The 26,926-nt window shown below is 37.4% G+C and overlaps 3 protein-coding genes across 10 annotated transcripts; 1 reads left to right on the top strand and 2 right to left on the bottom strand.

The window, feature by feature from the left end:
* Positions 1–9,115: 9,115 nt before the first annotated feature.
* LOC110860454 lies at positions 9,116–10,962 on the bottom strand. 6 transcript variants are annotated; one of them, XM_022109498.2, is made up of 3 exons: positions 10,817–10,962; positions 10,394–10,444; positions 9,116–9,756 (listed from the first exon to the last, which is right to left on the bottom strand). In XM_022109498.2, exon 3 carries the CDS (start codon positions 9,747–9,749, stop codon positions 9,225–9,227), a length of 525 nt encoding a protein of 174 aa, XP_021965190.1. In that variant the 5' UTR covers positions 9,750–9,756; positions 10,394–10,444; positions 10,817–10,962; the 3' UTR covers positions 9,116–9,224. The 6 variants fall into 6 exon arrangements, with proteins under 6 accessions (XP_021965190.1, XP_021965186.1, XP_021965192.1 ...); XM_022109494.2 differs by having other exon boundaries at positions 10,394–10,457; positions 10,817–10,960; XM_022109500.2 differs by having other exon boundaries at positions 10,835–10,960.
* A 657-nt stretch (positions 10,963–11,619) lies between these two features.
* Positions 11,620–15,851, bottom strand: LOC110860461. Of its 3 annotated transcripts, none has more exons than XM_022109508.2 (4): positions 15,724–15,851; positions 14,186–14,581; positions 13,411–13,664; positions 11,620–12,825 (listed from the first exon to the last, which is right to left on the bottom strand). In XM_022109508.2, exons 2-4 carry the CDS (start codon positions 14,553–14,555, stop codon positions 12,427–12,429), a joined length of 1,023 nt encoding a protein of 340 aa, XP_021965200.1. In that variant the 5' UTR covers positions 14,556–14,581; positions 15,724–15,851; the 3' UTR covers positions 11,620–12,426. The 3 variants fall into 3 exon arrangements, with proteins under 3 accessions (XP_021965200.1, XP_021965199.1, XP_035716287.1); XM_022109507.2 differs by having other exon boundaries at positions 15,594–15,843; XM_035860394.1 differs by having other exon boundaries at positions 15,608–15,843.
* A 1,801-nt stretch (positions 15,852–17,652) lies between these two features.
* On the top strand, positions 17,653–26,148 carry LOC110860428 (ribosomal protein S6 kinase alpha-5). The gene is made up of 6 exons (XM_035860423.1): positions 17,653–17,855; positions 18,215–18,497; positions 19,972–20,992; positions 21,385–21,561; positions 23,662–23,832; positions 25,925–26,148. The coding sequence occupies exons 1-6, from the start codon at positions 17,840–17,842 to the stop codon at positions 26,060–26,062; spliced, it is 1,806 nt and encodes a 601-aa protein (XP_035716316.1). The 5' UTR covers positions 17,653–17,839; the 3' UTR covers positions 26,063–26,148.
* The last annotated feature ends 778 nt before the right edge of the window (positions 26,149–26,926 follow it).

The following is a 26,926-nucleotide window of genomic DNA, read 5'->3' as shown; positions in this document are numbered from 1 at the left end:
TGACGACGTTTTGAGAGACTTTGGTAAGAAGCAAACCAACCAACCTTTTTTTTACTAACTTCACACCATCGCATTGTTAGTGATTTCGAAGGGGTTAGTATTTTAAGTTTTTTTTAAATAAAAAAATACGTTCCTCATTTTGGAAATTATTTTATTACAGCATCTCTTTTTAACTCGCGTGGCCCTACTTTTGCAAAATTTAACGGTGGAGAAGCAAAACTTTGACGAGTTGTCGCAGACGGGATCCACTATGGGGAAAATTCTCAAAATAAAATTGTAATAATTGACCACAATTTGGCTAAAATTTTTTATGTATTCCAAAATTTACTGAATCTCAAATGATCGGTTTTCCTTCAAAGCAATTCTCATTAAAAGTCTGAAGCTAATTAATAAAATCCGCGATTTAAATGTATCACTTTTACCTGAAAATTCCTTCCCTTCAAGAAAATTCGGAAAATAATTGTACCCCAAAATTGCATCCATATAAAGTAATAAAATCAATCCATTGTGCCAAAAAAAATTCCCCCCAAAAAATGGCACCCTCTAATTATCTCATCGCACTTTTGCATTCACGATTCAATTTCTTACCATTATTTAGGCCGTACATGCAACTAGCGACCCTTAACTCATATACTTTCTTATTTACCGTCATTTTATTTACCGTCATTTGTAATGGGTTCAAATCCTCTCGAAAATCCGACATCTTTGCCAGCGCATTTTTATCATCGCGGACTTTAATTGTAGGAATGTGGTTGAAATTTTGAAATTAGGTACGTTGTCCATGTCAATACAACCAACGTTTCATCAGGGAGCGTCCATAAATCACGTGATCGATTTTTTGACAATTTTGACCCCCTCCCCCCCCCTTGGTGACCAATGGTGATAAATTCATTACCCCCCCCCCCCGCGGTCACGTGACAGCATACCCATTAAACCTATTTTTCGCCAAGTGCGATTTTTTGTGATTTTTTTTCGAAAAAAGCTTTTTCGCCAAACTGACCTATTTCCGACAGGAAAACACATGGCACAAATTAACCCAAAAATAATATTCCTCGGCCATTTCAAATCCGTAGTTAAATTAAATTTTAAAATTATTGAAAGAACTATTTAATACTAATCAGTAAGTATATTGAGTAATTCAACATTCTTACTTCTTAAGGACAACTGCGTAAACTTATTATCTGAAAGAATATTGAGAGTTCTATGAATGTGCACTGAAATTTGGGAGAGTGGTATATATATATGCAAACCAGACCTACATAAGATTATCAAGTAAAAATTTAAAAATATGCCGTATTCGAATTTAAGATAAAAGAGATTAACGATTAAGTAAATACATACTATCAAGTTTAATATTTACATCCGAAGTTAAAAGAAAATTTTTCGTGGCATGTCACGTGACTGCCGGCCATTACCCCCCCCCCCCTTGGTGATAATAGGTGACAAATTTCAGACCCCCTCCCCCCCTCTGATCGATCACGTGATTTATGGACGCTCCCTCACGCTGTTTGTAAGATGATCAGAATTTCCCAAAATATCTTGGGGCAAAGTTACAAAAAATACGGAATTTTTAGCACGGGAAAAGAATTGAAGTTAAGTTTGCTTCCTCCGCGTGGTAAAAATCGCCCATTTTTCAACTTTTTGTCCTCAAATATTTTTTTGCAAATTCTGACCATCGCACAAACTGCACGAAGAAACATGGACCATGTAATTTCAAAATTTCCATCAAATTAGTACACTCTAAATAAAATCATTACCAAATCATTACCAAAATGCACACGTATATGACTCTGCAGAAACGGTAATAATAACCACCAGCTGGTAAAGAAATTGATTGAACCCGAAGTGGTAATAAAGAACACTTTTCGGATAAAATTAATACCGTGATGTATGACAGATGTACTACAACATGTAGTAAAATGTCTACCGCCCGGTAATAATCCATACCACTTTGTACACGGTGTGCTATTCATGCCGGTAATAATGCTTCTTATTACGTATACCCCATTATTACCACATTTTGTGCAGATTTCCACCGAAAAGAATAGATTTTTTTGCTTTTCTTTACAATAATCTTTTAATCAATTATATTTGTTGTAAAATCATTTTGAAACATACTTACATAATTATAAAATTTAAGTATAATGCAAAACTATTGAGTTACACATACATATACATATTTACATATTTATTCTTCTATTCCCCCTTCAAATTCCGATAAATCGTCGATTTTGGATGAGTCCACATCGGTTGACGTCATCAAATAATATGTCCTGTAGATTAAAAATTCACAATTTTTAGAAATTCTCAATACAAGAGCACATTTAAATAATTCACGAAATTTTCACTCACCAGACCCTCCCCTGACTAGAGCATCTCAATGAAGGCAGTAGCTTAATTATTGCAGCTGTAAGTGTTTCTGGTCGGAGGTTGTAGGAGAAACTCTGAAATTTAATTGGTCAAATTAAATATATTATTAAATATTAAGAATGCTTTAGCAACTCAAACTCTAACCTCTATTACATAACTATGCAATAAATGCATTAACTAAAGTTGTCGACGACGGTTTATCGACGCAGTTTTTCTCATTGCACTCTGCTACTAAACGGGAAATTTCGGCGCTCTCAGTCGTTGCAGCGTTTACAATCTTCAAAAATTAAAATTAATTGTATATGATTATTTTCGGATATCTAAGAATATCATTAACTGATTTTAACCCGAGAGAAAATATGAACTTCATTGGAAATTTTGGTTCTTCGGAAACCATTACTGGACATCGGCGACTCATCAGGACGTGCAACTACAAAAATATAGGATATGTTGCAGACTAGAATATTTAATTTACTTAATTTAAGATTAATAAATTACTGACCGTAAATTATTGATGAAATTGGAGAGGCAGGTTCCAATTCTACTTCGGTTTGTATTTCGCCTTTGACAAAGAATTCAATATTTAGGGTGATAAGGTTTTCCGCATGGAGAGGGAATACTTCGTCGTCGATCTTCGCCCCCTGGTCGTCTTGCAGAAAAATCTCTGCTCCGATTTCCAACTCAAATTTTCGTTTCACTGAAAAAATGAACATAAGGTTGTTATTTACTCGTTTGTATTAAGATGGTGCTCGATCACCATCTTGATAAGACACCTACATATGATAATTTTATACTTACCGATTTACAAAAATCCTATTTAATTTGCAGTTTTTATCAGTTTTTCCCAAATGCGTCATGCTCATCAAAGTAAACCAGCCCAATTAAAAAAGTTTCCAAGTGATCATTATAAATACGACGATGAGACGAAACGTATCCACATAATTCAATCTCTTATTAATAGTGACGATTTGTAGAAACAGTTGGTGCAAAATGAAATAAATCTCATCAGTCAACATCTCAATAATTGATTAAAAATACGATTCAGTCATTTTCAACTTCGTCTCACTGCAAGACTCATCGCTATCATTTCAGAATTTCATTATTTAGCAATCTACGCACGACTGGATAAAAAAGACTCTACCCAGAAATTGTCTCACTTTGCCACACAAACCAAGATCGATTTATTTCCTTCTTGGAAATATTCACAATAAAAGTCTCACTTTTCCCAACAAGTCTGTGTACGTCTCAAGTGTATTCACATACATATATGTTCACCTCAATTTCCATGTAATTAATTGGTCAAGAATTTTAGCACAAAATTGTACCACTAGAATTTTTGGATGATTTTGTCTAAAATATATTTTTATTATAAATCCTCATAAATACGGTGACATATATGTTCGCCTCATTTATGCATTTATGTCTAATTTAACCAAAATTGAAATCTTCAAAGTCATAAAATCCGTTCCCTTCAACGCAACGATACGATACGTTCTCACAAAATTCGAAAGGAACCCAGACATGAAAAAAAATCTGACAAGAAACTCTACTCACTCATCCATCCCATCTCACTTCTCAACCAGAAACCAACAGTTTTACATAACTTGATAAAACTATTAAATAATAATGGTTGGTGGGGGTGGTGGTGGTCTACCTGTCGACCCACCAATCGCCGGCTTCGTGTTTACCGTCGCATACTCAATTTTTTCCCACCTGAGCGACCTCGAAGTGCGGAAATTCGAAGATCCGGGTGGAATGATCCTGTCTCTCCGGAACGGAGCCAATAAACGAGCCCACCTCACTATCCTGCCTGAACACGACACGGCTGGCCCGCCTTGACAAACTTCTCTCCGGCACGACCTCGCCACGCTGTCTTCTACCAGAATATGGTGCCATGGTCATCTCAACAATCTGCATGCGTGCCAAGACCTATCTCAAGACCACTCCGATCTTCCCAACGTTTTTAGAAAAGTACAGCATCCATCTGAAGGCCGTCGAGTTGCAGAGATATTTGGCGAGAGGAGGAGATGACTCAATCATGATGAATGAGGTCAAAACCATCTTTCAAGACTGTGTAAATCTAGTGGAATTCGCTTTTTTTTACCATACAAGGCAACCTTCGGGGTAGATCAACACGTGCGAATTTTCCGCAAAAAATAAATTGTACATGTTTTCTGATCATGTTCTTTTGTACTTGTAGCTCATCCCTTTTCTCCAAGCGATGCGGTGGACGCCGACTCTACCTGCGAACGACTTTTCGGCGAATTTGCAACCTCTCAAAATCACGACTTTGGTGTTACAAATGTGACATCTCGCCGTGGTCATTGTTTCCTCCCCAAGTCTGAGAAATTTGACTTTCCTCGCCCCCAATGCGCAAACACGGACGGATCCGGAAGTATTGGCGGACTGGGAGACCTTCCAAGATGTTATAAACGAGTTGGGGGCATGAACCAGGTTGCAACCTTGGCTCTCCAGGACTGTGATCTCATCCCCAACGTTGGAATGGAAAAGTATGCAATTACATACATAAATATGCGAATTTTACTCGAAAATAATCAAATTTCTGATAAAAAATTACCTATCTAATTCTGATGTCCAATTGTTGTTTTTTTCAGTTTGAGAACGGTCAAACTTTTCGAAAGAGGAATCTCCAATGTCCCTCAGCCTCAGAGGATCACTTACACCACCGTGTTTTCTCAAGTAAAAAAATATATCATTTCGATGTGAAACGAGTCCTTAAATTAATCCAAGTCTTCATTTTCCTAAAGGTCACCACAGTCCAGATTTATTTACGTCTGCCACTGGGATAATTTTAGAGAGAACGCTGCCATCCACCGCCTAATGATTCGCTTTCCTTCCAAACAGTGGCCGCGGACAGAGGGACAATGTCCCCACGATTATTCGATGTCCCCATCTTACATATATAAACCCATCCACCCCCTATCCTACAATATTAATGTCTCCACGGCTTCCGCGGCCACTGCGTCCAAAACCACTGTCCTTTTTCACTACCGCACCCAACTTCCAGTCGTCAGAGACGACGGAGTTTTTGAATCATTAGAAGACGCCGTTGGTGTGAGTCAATTATCCAAAAATATAAGTTCATCCCAAAAATAAGTACATATTTACGAAAGATTTTTAAAAGAAAACGTCTAAATATTATTTTGCCAAGGTATTCCGCCCATATTTTTTTAATTAAAATTTTTATCAAATCTTGGCAAAGTTTATGTATACAAATGAGGCTAAAAAAATACGTATATACACAATTTTTAAGTGTAGTCAAATCGCATCACCATCCTCACAAAGTTTTACCATTATTCCTCATCAAGTTAAAAAAACGACTGAACTTACTTAAAGTACTGACAATGCGATGGTGTGAAGTGTAACGCTCCGATTTGGCTGAAATTTTGAAATTATGTGGTCCATGTCAATACAACCAACGTTTCTTAAGGCAGTTTGTGCGATGGTCAGGATTTGGCAAAATATTTCAGGGCAAATTTGGAAAAAACGTGGGATTGCAAACTCAACTTCCATTCTCTTCCCGTGCTAAAAATTGCACATTTTTCCACTTTAACCTCAAATATTTTGCCAAATTCTGACCATCGCACAAACTGCCTCAAGAAACGTTGGTTGTATTGACATGAACCACATAATTTCAAAATTTCAACCAAATCGGAGGGTTACACTGCACACCATCGCATTCTTAATAGTGACGATTTGTAGAAACGGTGCAAAATCAAATAAATTTCATCAGTCAGCATCTCAATAATTGATTAAAAATACGATTCAGTCATTTTCAGCTTCGTCTCACTGCATGCAAGACTCATCGCTATCAGTTCAGTATTTATTTATTTATTTAATTAGGATTAGCAATCTGAGCACGACTGGATAAAAAATACTCTACCGAGAAATTATCTCACCTTGCCTCACAAACCAAGATCGATTTATTTATTCCTTGTAGGAAATATTCCAATAAAAGTCTCACTTTTCCCAACAAGTCTGTGTATGTACATGCTAAACCCGTCTCAAATGTATGCATTTACATGTTCACCTAATTTTCTATGCAATTAATTGGTCAAGAATTTTAGCACAAAATTGTATCACTTGAATTTTTGGATAATTTTGTTAAAAATATTTTTTTATTTCAAATCCTCACAAATGCTCATAAATTTATGTTCGTCTCATTTATGCGAGACACAAATTTAAACAAAATTAAAATCTTCAATGTCATAGAATACGTTCCCTTCAACGCAACGATACAATACGTTCTCACAAAATTCGAAAGGAACCCAGACATGAAAAAAGTCTCATAAAATTTAAAAAATCTGAAAAACAAGTTCACTCATCCCAATCCCCAACTTGATAAACTGTTATAACCAACTGTTTTAAATAACTTGTTAAAACTACTTACAATGCGATGGTGTGAAGTGTAACCCTCCGATGTGGATGAAATTTTGAAATTATGTGGTGCAAGTCAATACAATCAACGTTTCTTTAGGCAGTTTGTGCGATGGTCAGAATTTGGCAAAATATTTGAGCTTAAAGTTGAAAAGTGTGCAATTTTTATTACTGGAAGTTGAGTTAGCTGGCTTACGGATCATGGCCTCCCCCCAATAGCCTCCCCCCAATGGCCTCCCAGTAATAACCTCCGACCAATTGCCTCCTGAGGAAATTGGCCTCCCTTACCAATGGCCTCCTAACCAATATCCTCCCAACCAATCTCCACCCAGGCCAATCGCCTCCCACCCAATATCCTCCCATGATAAATACACCCATTGTTTTTTTAATACTTAACTTATCCAAATCTTAATTGTGTCATCACCACTATTTAGTCATCAGAAAGAGAGCGTTACTCATCAATATGTAACTAGAAATATGCACTTTTACATATTAGTGAAGAAAACAATGTACGCATACGAACCAGTGTAAAAATCTCCAGTTTCTTTGTTCTCGTCACTAATATGTAAAAGTACGTATTTTTATTTACTATCATCCAACATTCATCATTTTACCTGCACGCATGCAAACGACACTGTACTTTTACTCTAGTGAAAGTGGAGAAAGTTAAGTTTCGAATTGCGCGAAAATTCAAAAATTGTAATTTAACAAAAAAAATTCATTTACAACCACTCCCAAATAACCACCCAGGATAATCTCCATCAGACAACCACTTCTACATAATCCCCGTAGACAACCACACATAGATAATCACCGTCTGACGGTGATTTTCTGTGTGGTTGTAATAATAATCACTGTCTGACAACCCCCCAGATAATCTCTCTCGCTGATGACTAAATAGTGATGATGACACAATTAAGATTTGGATAAGTTAAGTATTAAAAAAACAATGGGTGTATTTATCATGGGAGGATATTGGGTGGGAGGCGATTGGCCTGGGTGGAGATTGGTTGGGAGGATATTGGTTAGGAGGCCATTGGTAAGGGAGGCCAATTTCCTCAGGAGGCAATTGGTCGGAGGTTATTACTGGGAGGCCATTGGGGGGAGGCTATTGGGGGGAGGGGATTTTCTGCAATTCGAGTTAGCTTCCTCCGCCTGGTAAAAATCGCCCGTTTTTCAACTTTGACCTCAAATATTTTGCCAAATTCTGACCATCGCATAAACTGCCTGAAGACACGTTGGTTGTATTGACTTGTACCAAATAATTTCGAAATTTCAACTAAATCGGAGGGTTACACTTCACACCATGGCATTGTTAATCTATTTCTCACTTATGTGAGGTTTGGTTCACTTGTAATTCAAATGTAATGGCTAAAATTGGGAATCAATAAAGACGACCTTTTTTTTTTTAATCAAAATAGTCGGTTATTGTGGTGACACTACCGTCGACCCTTCAATCGCGGGCTTCCTGTTCGCCGTAGCATACATACTTGTTCACTTTTATTCATTTGACTAATTATGATACTGCATGAAAATGAATTTCCCGTGGTTTGAATGAAAAGGAGTGAAAGATTCCATCATTTCAGACGTGTGACTATGAATAAAATTATTTTTCACTCCTTTCATTTATGCTTAATACATGGCGCGAAGTAGGAAATGAAGTAAGAAATGAAGTGAAGTGAAATGAAATGAGTTTGAAAGCAAATGAGTGCATGTGAATGAAAATCTTCAGTCAGAAATCGGGATGACTGACTTTTGATTGAAAACTAATTTTTTGAACAGGTATGGTCGCTTTTCTCTATTTTTGCTCACCTAAGAGACCTAGAAATTCGGAAATTTCGACGCATTTCCAAAACCTGCCCTTCTGCCGGTGGAATCATCCTGTCTCTCCGTAACGGAGGGAATAAACTAGCCTACCTCACCTTCGAAGATGAACAGGACGCAACAAATAAAATCGCCCAACTCCTCTCCGGAACGACCTCACCACACTATCTCCTTCCAGACCATGATGCCATGGTCATCTCGACGTAGAGGTGAGCGCGGGTTCATGTTTTGAAATCACGCATTATTGAAGAGTTAACAAAGTACACACTCGTGGGTTTGTTGTCAAGTTAATACCGTGTTTTATTACACTCTGTCTAGAGTTCCGGGAGGTGGGGAATTCAAAAATTAATACCGTTTTGACCTCCCGTGCCCCTGAGGCATCTTTATGTTGCTATGGAGTTTTCTTGTTGTTGCTACGGACTTTTTAACGTTGCTAAAGACTTTTTTTAATGTAGCCAAATATTTTTTATGGTTGCTAAAGAGTGTTTAACATTGCTGAAGAGTTTTGAACATTGCTAATGACTGGTTCCAATTTATCAATTTATTTGCCAACATAATAATTTTATTTCCTTGAAAAAAAATCAATCATTGTAAAACATGACAAACATCGTGTATACAATAAATCAATTTATTTACAAAATCTCATCCAAAAGTTTCGAAATGTCGGCAACTTCAGCCTGCGTCATTTCCAGTCCTTGCGTTTTAATAGCACGTTCCAAGCATTGCTTAATAATTTCCAGGAAATATCCCGCCATTTTCTTGGAGTATGCGTATGTCTGCGCCAGAAGACCTTTATCTTCGTTTGCCTTCCAAGCAGTAAGCGCGGCAGTGTGCGCCTCAATCCAGACACGTTTCGCGGAAAATATGGTCTTCAAAAAGTGAAGCAGTGTCCCAACAAGGGTAAATATCAGTTCAGAAACCGTAACGGCAACCCTGGACGCCCATGTTCCAATGATCGGCAAATGTTCGAGTTTTAGGACCAACGTGTTCCGAATCATGTCTCGAAACATGTCGATAAACTGGGAAATCGCGTCCCAAAACGGGCTTTCTTCACGCAGAGCAGCCCGTGCAGATTGAGCAACGACGAGATCCAAAAACTCATCCTGTTCGGCCTGGGTAAGAGGTGCCGTTTCGGTAGTCGTAGATTGGGCGGCCATGATATTTCTAGAATAATAAAATTAATTTGAATTTTAAAATTAATTAAATTTTAAATAAACTTAATTCAAAATAAACTTAATTAATGTAAACCATTTCGAAATAAACTTCAGCAATAGATATAATAAACTTGTGGAGTGCATTGTGATGCATACACTCTAAATAAAAATAAGCAAAATTTACTCAAGGTTGTGTAACAAAGAGGATGATATAACAAAAAGGTAAAATTTCCCCAGCGTTGTGCAAGATTTGTATAAAATTGTGTAAAATTTTGCTAAAGACTGAATAAATTTGGCACATCGTTGGAGATGGTGTCATTTTTTACTCCGTGCTGAATAAATTTGACTAATTTTAATTTCGAAGAAAAGCTGAAATTTTTCTAGTTTCGACATTTTATAATTTTTATCCTAGTCTACACAGTTACAGTCGAAATGACGGTGATTTTCCTAAATCCCTGCCTTGGATTGTCGAACAGATCAAGACAAATCGAATATTTCTCATAAATCACGTTCCTCTCACAAATCTCTCATTTCTCCCTTAGAATTAAGGTCTCCTATCGTACGCTCTCAAATGTTGACCAAATTAGCGTCAAACCGTCACAAATTTAATTAGGATGAAATTTGCAAAGGAGTTGAAATTTGCTTACAATAGCTATTGATTAGCCTTATTGAGATAAACTGGTGGAGAGAGGGGAAATCTATAAGGTAGTTCTACACCATAGATATAGAGTAGAGTAGATTCGGCTACTTTTGAAAAAAGCGTCTCGGCATGGAGGAGAATTTGGGGATAATTTGGGGATAACGCATGGTTGCACGGTAGCGCATGGAATGCTTAGCACGCTTGCACACCATTAAAAAATTATTATTTGACACCTGTTATTTTTATTTTGGCGTTTAAATCATACGAAATTGAATAATTTAAACGCCAAAATAAAAATAAGTGGTGTCGAATAATAAAATACGGAGTTTAACAAGCTTGGTTTGTAGACACAGGCAGGGTTTAGTCCCACCTCAAAAACATTGCCGAGTTTTTAACATTGACAATATGGAAGAAGCTTGATCTATTCTACTCTATATCTATGTTCTACACCGTGGTTACGGGAACTGGAAATATTGTTGTATTCAATTTGACAACCAAATCTCGACTGGGATTGGAGAGTAAGTACTTTAGGTATTTGATGATAATATTTCTCGTTTCCAATTTTATCAGCAAGTAGATGACTGCAACGAAGTATGTACAAGTTATCGAGTGCATAATCTAACTAAATGCAAATATACGAACGTCGCCCAAATTTATAGCACTTCAGTCATATTTACACATTGTACCTGTGAATTTGAATAATCAAGAAAGCAGGTTGTATGCGCACATTGCACAGTGTGATATTGGGCGAATCAATTATAAGGTCTGAAACAGAGGTCGACGCCGCCGACCATACGCCGCCGACGCCGAAAAATTTGATTTCCTATACCTTCAACATTGCGCCGTCGCGCCACGCCATGCCGCCGAAGCCGCCGAAAAATCACCAAAAACTGGCGCCGCCGCCGCCGCCGAAAATTTGTCGGCGTCGACCTCTGGTCTGAAATTCTCCAACTGATTCAGCTCTACAATAAATCGTACTCTTATCCATAAAATGCGTCCAAGTATGCACACGTTGTCTTGTCTCCGCACTAAATTTACGTCAAACGTATTTTTGCAGACGGCCCTAGTTGCACTTAATTAACGAGGATGAACTGGCTGGTTATCATGGCGTGTCATGAAAGTCAAGTATGCTTTATAAAACACAGTGCATTATGAAACTGGTAAGCATTTACAAACCGTTTGTTATTTAATAGATGAAAGGAGTACGTTTATACGTATACGAACCGAAATATGTGCACCCTAAATAAAAATTTCCCATATTTATTACTAGCTCGCGTATTAGTTTAGTAATTCGCTTAAATTTATATGGCTATTCGTGTCATACAATTTAAACCAGTTTTTGTAAACTGATTTCTATTAACAGTTGAATAAAGGTTTAAATCAAATCAAATTATAATTAACTTTCAATAATGTTTTGTTCAATTCGCAATGGACGTCGAGCAGCTTATGCTCGACGACCCGACTTTGAGCAAAATGTAAGTGTCAATCGATCCTAAATTTAAACTGCACTGCAAAAGACTATCTCCCCATCTGCACGGTTGGCAGAGATATTTACATCCGAAGAAGAGAAAATTTGCCGTACTTTGTCTTCTTTGGATGCAAAAATCTCCGTCAAACTTGCCCATTGCGAGATCATGTCTTTCCTATTAACAGGGCTTTCTAATTAACTAGTGAATTTAATTAATTATCTAATTACATAGCATGTTTAAACTAAGTATTAATTCCTAATTAACCTTAACTAGTAATACATAAGCTAATTTTAATTACTAATTAATTAGAAAATCACTAAAAATCATCCATTAATTTGTCAATATTTTAATTAATTAGCTAATTGACTGGCTTAATTTGTAAGCCGAGTTTAATTACTAACTGCCAATTAATTAGGCAAAATATTTTCCTTATAATTATCAATTATTAATTAATTAGAAATGTAGCTACATATGTAACATGTTAAAGGGTGTGCGATTTTGGCGTTATATAATTTATGAACGGACCCTAAGCACGCGAATATTTTGAATTCCAAGTATTTAATTAAAACAATCACTGCAAGCGAAATGATGAACTCGTACTGCTCAGAATATTGCCGTTTTCCGTCTTCTTAGTTCCCGCTTGACTGTTGCTTGTACCGCCACCAGGGCGGCTACTACTAGGTCCGGCCCCACCCTTACTGCTGGCCCCCGTTGTCGACCCAACTTTCCTTGTCGACATCATATCCGCCGCGGAAAAACTTTGGATAAGCTTCGCCTCGTGGATACTGCTTAGCGTTGCGGTTGCGCTCGCGGCACCGCGCGAACTTGGATTTGCATTTCTTGTCGAACCTGAAGTTAGCCCCACGTGAGTCTGCCCGGATCCAGTAGCTGACGCTTTTAGGGTTGAATTACCTGGGTTATTCTTACTCGTGGTGGAAAGCAGGATATCCTTGTGCACGGTGGACATGGCCTGTTCATAAAAAATCGAAAATTTCCATTTCACTCATCTTCAGATTTCCATTTCACTCATTTTCATCACCAAAATTTTCAAAATCCACATACAGATATTTATAATCATTTCTCCCCTCTGCGAATTTATTTTAAAATTATGAACGACAAATTTGTACTCATCCTCAGTGAGTTTTTTCAGCCAGTTTCGATGAGTTCAAATTTGTCTGAAGATTTCTTAATTTTAAATCTCCTTCAAAAAGTGTCAAAATGCGGAGTGCATATTTATTTTAAATTGGTCGACAAATTCGTCGTCCAGAATTTTGAAATCAATTTCCAGAGCGGAGAAATGGTTCAAAATGTACTGATTTTGACGATTATTTATAGTAATTCAGTCCTAAGGTTAATGACAGAAGCTGTAGCATTTGGGCACGTCCATATATTGCGTCATCAAAAAAAACGTCAATTTTAAGACCACCCACCGCTTCCTTATCCTACTCAAGTTGAGCTTAACACGAGTAAGATAAGCGACCCAAAAGCACTTATCGACATTTTTCATGACGCAATATATGGACGTCTCCAACCCCAAAATCGTCAACCAGCTTACGGATCTTATTCCTTTAGCTGAATCATCCACAACCATCGAGCGAAAAGCATTATTTCCCGTCGCAGTATTTAGGGTCTTTAGGGCACTGACAATCCCCGCATTTCCACCTTTTCCAACTTGAATAAAGTCAAATTTGGAATTCCCGCCCACAATACTTTTTGTCAGTTGGACGATAGAGTTCGCATCGTATTTCGTGGAACAGTTGTCCTCGCCATCCGTGAGCACAAAGATTTTCACGAAACCGTTTTTCAAAACTAAGAACAAAGAATGATAATTTTTCCTAAAAATAACGTATAAAAATCAAAGTGCGGTTATGTATTTACGAAAAATCACCGATTTTCGTATTTGATATTTTTGATAAATGAAACGCCAAAATATTTACCAAACATGCATCAAAAAAGCGATAAAAATTCTTGAATTTTCGCAATTTTTATTTCGTAAATTAATTTCTGTAAGCTTTTTCGAAGTCAAATTTCTTTAAACAAAAAAATTCGCTTTAAATCTTTGAAATATTTATGTAAAATATCTACGTATTTTTGAAAAAATATCTAAAAATATTTCCATATTTTGCAAATATTTATACAGAAATGTCTATAGTTTACGTGCCTAAGAAGCTAGAAATATTTAGCAAGATGTAAAAATATCTTGAAATTTTTGAAATTCTATGAAAACATCCTCATAAAAGGGTTTGACTATTGGTTAGGATAAAATCGGAAACTTGAAAACAGATACATAACCGCCCTCTGATAATAAAAACGGACCAAATTCAAATTACCCGCTTTCGGAATACTAGTCAACATATTGCCCCACGCATCATACAGCGCGGTCATTCCTTTCCGTCCGCACGCCGTTTGAATTTCCGCGATCAGTTTTCCCGTGTTCAATCCAGTTTTTAGCGCCGTCGCGGCTTTCCACGTGGTCGTCGAAAACAACGTGATGTCGAACAGAACATTGTCCGGACAGTCGTCGATGATCCGCTGGAGCGCTTCGCACACTTCGGTCGCCTTGGGACCCGCCATGCTTCCGCTCACGTCGACCGCGGCGTACACGCTCACTTCGCAGTTCCCTTCCGCGCCGCCAGATTCCGACGGCGCGAAGGCTACGGTGCGTGGCGCGGATTCCAATTTGGACCTCGAGGACGTCATAGCAATGCAGATTTATTTTGTGGAAACTAAAAAACAATTTAAGAAAATTATACTGGGACCGTTTATAAATTACGTACTGAAAGAGGGGGAGGCTAGGGGGTCTCAAAGGATATCGCACCTATGCTAAAGGCGGGAGCGTGGGGGGTCTAAAAAATCCTGATTTTTGCGTTACGTAATTTATGGACGGCCCCTATCGGCAATTTGAAAATTTGAGTTATGGATTAATGGAATGCCGATAAGTAATTTGTTTATCTTGGGTATTAATTAATTAACTGGGAAGAGAGGATTCAATTAATTAAATAATGTAGGGGACGGACCATAAATTATGTGACGCGAGAGGGGGCGGGGGGGGGGGGGAAAGGGTGTTCAAGGCTCCAATGATATCGTGCCTATGTGACACATGTTAAAGGGGGGTCAAGAAAATCGCGATTTTTGCGCTCCGTAATTTATGTACGGCCCCTATCTGCAGGATGAAATTTCAAAATTTGTACCCCATGAGTAATGGAATCGCGGTGAGTAATTTATTTGTTATGAATATTAATTAATTAACTGGGAGGTTCAATTAATTAACGATGACTCATCATCAAAATTACCAAATTTTTAATGATTTCTCCCCTCTGGGAATTTATTTTAAAATTATGAACGAAAAATTTGTACTCATCTTCAGTGAGTTGATTGATTAAGTATTTTAAGCGAGTTCCAACTTTTCTGAAGGCTTCTTAAACCTTGAGCTCTCCTCTTTCAAAATTTGTCAAAATACGGGAAACATGTTTTTAAAAAATGTGCACCTCACTACAAATTAGTCGTTCAGAATTTTAAAATCAATTCCCACAGAAATTTTGACTTTGAAAATATAGCGAGTGCGTGCACTGTAAATAATCTGGTAATAAACATTACCGAAAAGCACAAGTATATGACTCTACCAAAGTGGTAATGATAAGTTGTACCGGCTTATTAATAAAGTTTTACCATCATGGTAACGAATTTTTACTACCTGGTAAAATAGTATTACTAAAGTTATTACCGAGAAATCATTACCTGCGTGACCTTACCGGATTATTAAGAGTGTGAGAGATGCAAATTTCATTTACTTTTAGAAAACCTGTGTTAAAACATTACTGGCCAGAGAAATGACAAAAATACTACCAAACTGGTAAAAATTTATTACCAAATCAATCCCAGTACGGAGTATGTCTCCGATTCTTATCCAACAAAAATCCTACACTTTTATCCGTCTCTATTTACGAGTGACCACTAAATTTACTCAGGTTGAATCAAACGTTTAATTTTTTGCGGACGGCCCTAAATAGATTTGATTTAATGCATTTGTTTTATTGCCCTGAATAATTTAATTAATCAGGCTGACTAATTGTTAAGTGGTTATCATGGCATATCATAAAAGCCAGTCTGCCTTATCAAGTATGTAGAATGAATTATGAAACAAATAAATTCCTGCGTATCATAAAAAATATGCAATCTGACAGATGAAAGGCATACATACGTACGACCGAACAGTGGCCGCGGAAGCGGGGGGACAATGTCGCTACGGTTGCATGGCTGTTCATTTTCATTCATGTGACTGATTTTGATACAGAATGAGAGGGAATGAAAATTAATTTCCTGTGATTTGAATGAAAATGGGTGAAAGATTCCGTCATTTCAGATGAGTGAGTGCGAATGAAAGATTTCTCACTCATTTCAGTTCATTTTTCACCCTATGCTTAATACGTGGGGCGAAGTAATAAATGCAGTCAGATGAAGTGAAATGATATGAGTTTGAATGAAAATGACTGAGTGTGAATGGAAATCTTCAGGCAGAAATCGGGATGACTGAACTTTGAATGAAAAAAAGTTTTTTTGAACAGGATGTTCGATGTCCACATGATCATACGAACCACTCATGCCTTGCCTCCCCTACAATATAAATGCCCCCAGAGGTCCACACGGCTTCCGCGGCCATTGCCAACGAAAATATGTGGCTGTGAAGTACAAGGCAAGAGACAACAAGGCCACGTATTTATTCTAAATAGTGATTCAATTGATTCAATCTAAACAACCTGATATATTAATTGTAACGAAATAATGGGGGTATTCATCACGAATTCATATCGCAAGCAGCGTTAAAACAAAGTTGGAACAAAATTTAGGCTTGGAAATAAATTCATTTGCGAACTTGCACATTTCCATGTTTAATCCGCACTTTTTTAAAATTATGTAAATATGTATGTTGCATGCGAACTCGTATATAATGAATACCCCTAATGATCACGTTGAATTCGCAGTTATAAAGCTGGTTGAGCTCTGAAAAAAAGATAGTATAAAAAAAGTATATTTATGACCATCAAATGAAATACTGATAAGACTTACAATGGGTGTGCAAAGCATGTTCAACCCAGATTTTTTAGGGCTTTTAAGCGGGATAAAGTGTACATAATTTCGTAAAAAAATGACAATTGGGAAACAAATCATGTTCAGCCCTGATTATTTTTAGTTATATAGTTTGAAAGAGGAACTCGTTAGAAATGTTTAGCGCCACAATTGCGCAGATGCGACAAATTCAGCAAGTCTTGGGCACCGCAAGTTCGCGAAAATGCTCAATTTCTGCCAGATTCTGCTCGGCAACCGAGCGTTTTCGTAGACTTGCAAGTCCCAATACTTGCTGAATTTCTCGCATATGCGCAAATGCCGGGCTAAACGTTGTTTCTAAAGAATTGTTCTTTCAAACTAACCTGGTCAAAAAATAATCTGGGTCGAACATGGTTTGCGTCCCCATTGTTAGATGAAAATATACATGTACAGGAAAGTCTTATTACAGAATTTGTTAAGAAAAATCGTAAACTTAGGTTAGATTATAAGTAAAATGTAAGTTAGCTTCTTTACTCAATCTATTTTCTTAGTCTTACTTGATGAAAACCAGTCATTAAATTGTACTGATCAAGGAATAACATGTGAATAAATGACTACAAACCAACCAAACCAACAAGGTCACAAAATAATCTGGCTTGAACTTGGTTCGCGTCCCCATTGTGAATCTGTTTGCCAAGGCAGAGGCAGAACGTATGAGCACTGCTTACTTGTTGATGCATAGTTGATTAATTCATTATAAAACCCTTTCAGACATAATTGTCCATAGAGTTACAAAATATTAAAAAATATATAACATCGTTATACTCATTATACTTCTTAAAATTAATGGTTAATTGATTAGTGCACTGGTTAAGTTGGCACTTAATTATAATTAATTACAATAATTTGCTGACCTGTTTTAAATACCTACACCTGCGATGGCTACTGCAAAAAGTAAGAACTTAGCGTTTTTTTTCTAGTTTAATCATACCTGTTCAATTTCATTCATTTGACTGATTGTGTATGATAGTGAATGAAAATGAATTTCCTGTGATTTGAATGAAAACAAGTGAAAGATTCCGTCATTTCAGATGAATAACTGTGAATGAAAGGATTCCTCACTCATTTCATTTTTCACCTTATGCTTAATACAGTAAGAAATGAAGTCAAATGAAGTGAAATGAAATGAGTTTGAAAGGAAATGACGACTGAGTGTAAATGAAAATCTTCAGTCAGAACTCCTGAATTGTGAATGAAAAAAGTTTTTTTGAACAGGTATGATTTTAATACTTTTTTTATCTTTTACCCCCCAGATTCCAGACTTTTGGAGGAAAATAGTATAACCAAATTATTAGGAGCGGGTAGTTTCGGAGCTGTGCTACAAGTTGTGAATCGTCTCGATAAAAGTACTTACGCGATTAAGGTGACCCTCGCTAGTGACGGGGACGCTGAGAGGGAAGTTCAAAACCTGGTTAAGGTGCCATACCACAAAAACCTCGTTCGCTACCACACCTGTTGGAAGGATTCGTTAAGTGCCGCTGCACTCAAAGCGGTGCATGCAAAGATTGGACAAAACTCGTCGGGTGTTCAATTTACGTATGTTGCGTTAACCTCTCCAAAATCATAACCTTGTTTAACCATTTCGTGCCTTTGGGAAATTATTTTAAAATTATGAACAACAAATAATGGAGGTCTCCCAACGTATGCTCACAGATTTAGAGCAAACTAGCGTCAATCGATCACAAAGTATTAAATTTGCAAATGGTACTATCTCCCAATGCTCAAGTTTAGCCAAGATATTTGCATAAAAAGAGGAGAAAACGTACCCCAAGTAGGACTGCCAATGAGTTGAGCTGAGTTAAGGGTGAACTCAACTCATTAAGAAAAATCACCGACTCAAACTCAACTCGACTCAAATTAGTCTCAACTCAAACTCGACTCAACTCAAATGTTAACGACTCAAACTCAACTCATATCATGAGTCCACTCACCTTTTTTAGAGTAAAATATTTATTTACATAAATACGTTCATAGGGGGTTAAAATCTCGTTATACTTTTGATTCTTAAATGAATTTTCCGTTGAGAACGATATCGGTAGCCACCCATTACAATTTTCATGATTTTATACAGAAGATTAAAATCTACAAATATAAAATTGTTGTGATAATTTCAATAAGCTAGTCAACAAATCGGTGTATGATGGCGATGTGTATAGGGAGGACAGTTTAATATGTGTATTTAACATTGTAATTTTTCGTTTAAAAAATCTTTGACAATTGCACATTTGTCCATTTTGTATTTCATCCAGCCCAGCAAATTCAAACTATTTGGAGAGAAAGTGTCTCACATTACATTCACGAGGATTTGAAAGTGAAAAAATCGAAAATGTGAATAATTTTATTCCAAATCGCTAAATATCTCTAGATTTATCAGCTTGCTTTCACCAAGGTGAAAATGTCGAAGTGGACAAACTGGCAGTAAAAAATCCTTAATGAGTTGACTCATGAGTCAACTCGAACTCATTTTTCGTAACTCAACTCAAACTCATTATTTTCTTACTCACTCATTTCAAAGTGAGTCGAGCCATACTCTCGACTCAACTCACTAACTCAATGAGTCATATGAGCTGACTCGAACTCATTGGCAGTCCTAACCCCAAGGCTGACAAATTTTTTGCGCATTTTTCCCGCTTTGCATGCAAATATCTCCGCCAAACTTGCGCATTGGGAGATAGTTCTATTTGCAAATTTCATACTAATTAGATTTGTGATCCATTGACGTTAGTTTGGTCCAACTCTGTGAGCACACATTGGGAGACCTCCATTGTGAGAGTGAGTCAGTTGCTCAAAATACGGAAATATAAGTACCTGTATTAGTGGAATGACCTTGAGCATTTATGTATCTAGTAATACCATATGAATTTTAGCTGAGATATAATGATATACCCAGAAAAGTATACCATCTGTATAGAAATACTCATGAGAAATACCATACAAACACATACCTTAATTCGCAATCTCCCCAATATTTTAAACTAAACTTTGCATCAATTCTATTCAAAATTTGCAGTGTCCCCCCAGGAAAAAGCGCCCTGGATATAATCTGCATTCAGATGGAACTATGTGGTCGCGATCTACGCAGCTGTCTTGCCTCAAGCCGGCTTCCAGACGATCAAAAAGCTATGAATACCTTCATCCAACTTGTCAAAGGGGTCGAACACATCCACAAATACGGAATAATCCATCGAGACCTAAAACCCGAAAATATTTTTACATCATTCTCCGACCCAAAAATCATTAAAATTGGCGACCTTGGAATCGCAACGTCCCATTCCACCTCATTTTCCCTGACCCACACACAAGCCACGGGAACCCGGTTGTACTTCGCGCCCGAACAGGAAGGCCAACGATACGGAAAAAGCGTCGATATTTACGCCCTTGGCATCATCTTCCTCGAGCTGTTACACCCCTCCGCGCAACCTTCGCATAACAATGGCTCCTTCGACAAATTGATAAACCTCGTGATGGAATTAAAATTTAAGAGACAACTTCCATCACTAGTCGGCAGCAAATGGCCTGTCGCAGCTGGAGTCATATTAAGTATGACGGAAGTCGATTCTGATAGAAGATCAACCCCTTCAGAAATATATTCCGCATTTCTAGAAGCGCCACCCGATTCTAGCGCCAAACCTAAATCAAGCGACAGTTCGAATTCATCCGTCCAAAGTTACACAGTTCATTACGGCGTGAGCTGCAAGGGCTGCGGAAACCCGGACATTCATGGAGTGCGCTACAAATGTATCATCTGTTCGGATTATAACCTTTGCCAAAGTTGCGAAGCGAGAACAGGGCTTCATCCCGAGACGCATAATTTCGTCAAAATTAAAACTTCTACTAGTACTTCGCCTCCATCAACGTCAAAAGTTACAGATGGGTTTTCAAAAATTAGCCTGGGTGCGGATAAGAATGTTAATAAAAAGATCAGCGTCAACTTCCAAAATTCAGCGACTGATACACCGTATCATTCTAATACGGCTGCAAGCTATACCGGCACCGGATGCTATAATTGTGGTGGGGATCTTGTTGGACAGGTATTACCACGTGGGGACCGTTCATACAGTATGCAACGCGAGAGGGAGGAGGGGGGTCTAAGGCTCCAATGATATCAGGGTATCAGAGTTGAGTCGGTTATTCGACTTTCGGATAAAATAAATACCTACCTACTAATACATCCATTCAAACTGAAACCGAGTTTTTCGATTCGGTTCGGCAAAACCTTTGGATACGGGTCGGATGGATATTTTTTTCAACCGAAAGGTTCGGATTCGGTTCGGATGCATTAAAAAAAGTGTCGAACCGACTCACCTCTAGTTGGTAAAGGGGGAGGGGGTTTAGAAAATCGCGATTTTTGCGTTATACAATATATGAATGGCTCCTTGACGCGAATATTGCATGTCTAAAAATTGATTGAAATCTTTGCTAGTTCACGATCACTGGAAACAGAAAATGGCACCACCAATGCTTCGTCTGTTGTGTGTGCGGGACTCAGTTGCGCGAGCAAGGGCACTATTGCAAGGATGAAAAATACTATTGCCTGCTTGATTACCTGGATCGTTTCGCCAAAAGATGCACTGGATGCGGGAAAGTTTGCGATAAACAGGTAGGACAGAATTTGGACATCCAAAATCGGTAAAAAACTATAGGTTTCAATTTAGCCAAACCCCGGTTTTGCAATTTAAAAAAACAGTTTTATGATTAAAAGTGTAATGAGTGTAAAAACCGGTTTTTACACACTTGAAAACCGGTTTTCGATTTTTACTGAAAATACACTTTTTCAGACCTAAAATTTAATGTTTTTGTTGTTGTGAAAAGAACTAATTGTATTGGAATACTTTATTCCGAAGTAAATATTTAATTTTTATTGTGCATTAAATCCGGGCTTACTGTACATTTTTTAAATCTGTTTTAAAAATCTGCTTATAGTGCGATTAACATGATTGTACCTATTTTCGAAAAGTGTTTGTATTTTGAAGTGAAAATACATTTTTCTAATTGTAGAATACAAAATACAATTGTCTATATTGGTTAAAAATACAATTGTATTTAAAACATCTATTTTAACCATCCCTGATAATTTCGTATTGTTTCAGGGGGAATATTTTATTTTCTTACATCAGTCTGATTCAAGTGGAACTAACAATGCGATCACGCCAGCGGTCTCGCTCCGATTTTGATGAAACTTGGATAATTATATGTAGCCTTAGCTAAATTATTGAACACATGTTTCGGGATTTTTCATAATGCTCAGTTTAAACAAAGTTATGATGGTATAAGTAGCCGAAAATTCGAATTTTTACGCACACAATTGAATTTTCACGAACACATAATTATTGTGGTTTTATCAAAATCGGAGCGAGACCGCTGGCGTCATCGCATTGTTAGTGCAGGAGAAACGTTACCCAAAAGTTCCCATTCCCTGGGCTTTTTAGGTATGCAAGTTACAGGGAAACGGAACCAACTTGTCGCAGGATTTAGCGGGTGTCGATTCCCCGGTACCCTCTTACACAAAAGTTACGATTCCCCTGAACCCAAGATTCTTCTACTACTCTTTATATATACACATAATAATTGAGTGACGATTCCCCGTACATATTTTTAGCTTGCCGCTCATAAAATTAGTCAGGTATTTCTGATTTTAGGAAACTTTACGTTCTTAATTTGTTAATTTGAGATAACTCAAATTTTCTGCAGAAATTTATCCACTTTAGGAAAAACCCAAGAAAAATCTTGGGTTCAGGGGAATCGTAACTTTTGTGTAATAGGGTACGGGGAATCGACACCCGCTAAATCCTGCGACAATTAGGTTCCGTTTCCCTGTAACTTGAATAAATAAAAAGTCCAGGGGATGGGAACTTTCGGGTGACATTTCCCCTATACTAACAATGGAGGTCTCCCAACGTATGCTCCCAGCTTTGGACCAAACTAGCGTCAATCGATCACAAATTTAATTAGAATGAAACTTGCAAATGACACTATCTCCCAATGCTCAAGTTTAGCACAGATATTTGCATAAAAAAAGGAGAAAACACATCCCCAAGGCTTGCAAATCTTTCATTTTAAAAATTTGCTCCGCATTTTTTCCGCTTTGGATGCAAATATATCCGCCAAACCTGCGCATTGGGAGATAGTGCCATTTGCAAATTTCATTCTAATTAAATTTGTGATCGATTGATGCTAGTTCGGTCCAAAGCTGGGAGCATACGTTGAGAGACCTCCATTGTTAGTTCCAATCCCTCGTCACTTGAACCATACTGACATAATCTAGAGGTTTTTTAAGACTGTTGTGGATGACGCGTTCGCGCGCAATCTCACTCAACCCGTGTTCAATGTCTTTAAATGTAATTTCTAAAATGGCATCAACTTCATGAGTGTTGAGATAAATGGGACTTTTGAAATTTTAATGTAAAGCTAATTTTTTGATACTACAAAACCTAGGTGTTTTCAAAAATTAGAAAATTCATTTTTTGAAAAAATTGGGTGTGCAAAAATAGCAAATGAATTTTCTATTTTTTGAAAACACCAAGGTTTTGTAGTACCAAAAATTAGCTTTACATTTAAATTTCAAAAGTCCCATTTATCTCAACACTCATGAAGTTGATGCCATTTTAGAAATTACATTTAAATACATTGAGCAAGGGTTGAGTGAGACTAAACACTCTATGAAAATGAAATAGAGCCTTAAGTTTCATTATTTTTTCAGCACGCGACTGCAGATGGGGTCGCCTGGCATTATGAATGTTTTGTATGCTGCAAATGCGGAGTACAGTTGCCAACATATAGGAAGAAGGATGGGAAATATTATTGCGTGCCGCATTACCATGAAGCATTCTCTCCTCGGTGTGCAGGATGTGGGAAAGTTTGTGATCAGCGGGTATGAATTTGCAGAAAAATGTGTGCTGAATTAGTATACACATTTTATGACCTGCCCAGCCTAGGGGGCATCCATATATTACGTCATCAAAAATTCTCGATTTTTGGTACCCTTCCACCCAACGTGTAAAATAAAGGATAGGGAATTTTGAGATAAGAAAACCTAAGCCCATCCACCCACTAAAATGATGATGTAATATATGGACGTTCTCTATAAAGGGATAAAGTACTGTTCCTACGATCAATACGGTGTGTCAACGAATCGCTCATTAAGTGCCGTTCATAAATTATGTAACGCGAAAGGGGGGGTCTATGGCTCCGATGAAAATCCAAAAAAATGTTAAAGAGGGCCTAAAAAATCGCGTTACATAATTTATGACCGGCCCCTTGAACAAAGTTAAGGTTAGTACTAACCAGCCTATTACTATATTGGAGGAGACGAACATATATATATGGGATTTCTGCATTTCTCTCTTTATGTAATAGGCAGGGTTAGTGCTACCCACAGGTATGAAAATAGTTCACATAGATCCCCGAACTCTTGAAAAAATCTCAGCATGGAGGACGATTTTGGTATAACGCACATGGACTTTGTTTGGACGGCCGGAGCAGGATTTAGTTTCACTAACTAGGGAACCTTTCGAGATGATAGTCGTGTCCAGGGTACCCACTATCACAACCAAGAATTGTGCAGTGGGTCGTGTCCACAATTGAATTTGGCGCTTGAATATTCGCAGGAGTCTCACATTGCCCCATATTTATTTTAGTTACCGGCCAACGCCACCTAGCGGAACTTTGAGCAACCATTTTGCATTTTTCGGCGCTAGGGGGCGTTCTTCGCCGAAAGTACAAAAACGTTCTCAAAACGTTGCCTACACCAGAACAACCAGTGGCGCCCCGAATTGGACGAGACTTGAAATTCTCACCCGTGGAGTATTTACGTGACCTCTAAGCTCGGCACATTCCTTAAAATTGTTACTCAACCTGGGACCTACACATTAGAGTTGTAACTTAACCTTTGACCTACGCCCTTAGAGTTGTAACTTGACGGTGACATGGAAGGCGCTTCTACCTTATGAAATAAAGCCTCATGTTTGCCTAGAGCCCGCAAAGCGGGCTACGGAGACTAGTGTTTTTAGAATCTACTAGGACCCCATATGAAGGATCCATTCTTATTTCCTTGTAAAACTCATATTTGGCGCCGTAGCGTGGCGCTACATTCGCCAAATTTGAATGTTTTTAATTTTAAAAACGTCATAACTTTTGAAATCCTGGACGGATTTTCAAAATATTTGGCCAAAATCATCACAAAGTGTTCAACTATAGATTTCCATGATGTTTTTGAAATAACGAAAATTTTCAAATTTTTGTAAAATTTCAGAATTATCCTAAACATGGGGATTCGTTGAAAAATCGTCAAAATAACTCAAAAATAAAACAGTTTTTGTTTTTCATTTTGTTCTTAAAATTTAAACTTTTGTGATCATTTTAAACGTAAAATTTTGAAAATCCCACGGAAACTTCAAAAGCTATAAGTTTGAAATTGGTCGAAAATCCAGATTTTTAAGTTTGGCGCCACGCTACGGCGCCAAATATGAGTTTTACAAGGAAATAAGAATGTATCCTTCATCTGGGGTCCTAGTAGATTCTAAAAAACATAGTGGGTACCCTGGACACGACTATCACCTCGAAAGTATCCCTAGTAAGAAAAATCTGTGATCGGAGATCTATGTGACTAAACTCCGTTTCAGCTTGAGTGATCTTACAGCCACACGAATTAACATGGGATTCTCATATTCCTTGCCCATCACTCAAGGTGAAACAGAGTTTATAGTTTGTGCTACCCTCGAATTTTTGTAATGGTCGACTTGTTGATAAAAGCCCGGTCACTGAACGGTGCGCATATGTGACTTCACCAAGTAGTGATAAATCTATCACAAATTGTTACTGGCTAAAGTTAATTTTATTACCATTAGATGAGAAACATTATTTCCTGGTAGTTAAGTCACATATCATGCACACCGTTTGTGACGAGTAATACGAGGTTTTTGCCCACGCATTTCATTGAATACTTTTCTCTTATCTATTGGCAGTACACCACCGTAAAAGGAGCAACCTGGCATCACGAGTGTTTCGTATGTTGTAAATGCGGAGTACAATTACGAACTCATTACAATAAGGATGGGAAATTTTACTGTGTTTCAGACTATCAAAAATATTTCCAATCTTAATTTAACCTAAAATTAACCTTAAAAATTTACATACTTGTGTTTTGAGTGTTGTAAAGCGTTCAGAATTTTATGGTAAAGTTGAAAATAAAATTATCCGAAATTCTGAAAAAATGAATATATAAACAAGGTCCCAAAAAAAGGAAGTCTTACAATGCGAAGACGCCAGCGGTCTCGCTCCGATTTTGATGAAACTTCGATAATTATGTAGCCTTAGGTAAATAATTGAACACGTGTTTCAGTATTTTTCATAATGCTCACTTTAAACAAAGTTATGATGGTATAAGTAGCCGAAAATTCGCATTCTTCTAGTGAAGTTATTTTTTGTTTTTGAGGGAGAAAAATGCGAATTTTCGGCCACTTATACCATCATAACTTTGTTTAAAGTGAGCATTATGAAAAATCCCGAAACACGTGTTTAATTATTTATCTAGGGCGACATAATTATCGAAGCTTCATCAAAATCGGAGCGAGACCGCTGGTGTCATCGCATTGTTAGAAATTTTTGAGTCGAAATTCAAACAGGTGATGAGTTTTGTTTGCAATTATTTAAGAGTTTTTTATATATTTTATTTATATGAATTTATGCATTGCACTAGCGATGCCCTTATACCATCCAGTGCTACAAAAAATGAATTTCTGAACCGATGCAACTTATAATATGGACAAGGAGGATTTGTACATGGTTAGGTTATTAAAGTAGATTTTCAATATTAGGATTTTTTATTGGGTTTATTACCCAAAACCTATTAAAACCCAAAAAACCCATTGGTTGTTCTTTCTTTTTTTAGTAAAACCCTGGATTTTTCCGAACCCTGATTTTAGCCTATAGCTCGCGTAAAAATCAAGCATTCGCTAAGTCGGACC

Source organism: Folsomia candida, unplaced genomic scaffold, assembly GCF_002217175.1.
Source record: "Folsomia candida strain VU population unplaced genomic scaffold, ASM221717v1 Fcan01_Sc032, whole genome shotgun sequence".
NCBI lineage: Eukaryota > Metazoa > Arthropoda > Collembola > Entomobryomorpha > Isotomidae > Folsomia > Folsomia candida.
Note: the sequence above shows the minus strand (reverse complement) of the source record. Positions and strands in the feature narration are given on the sequence as shown.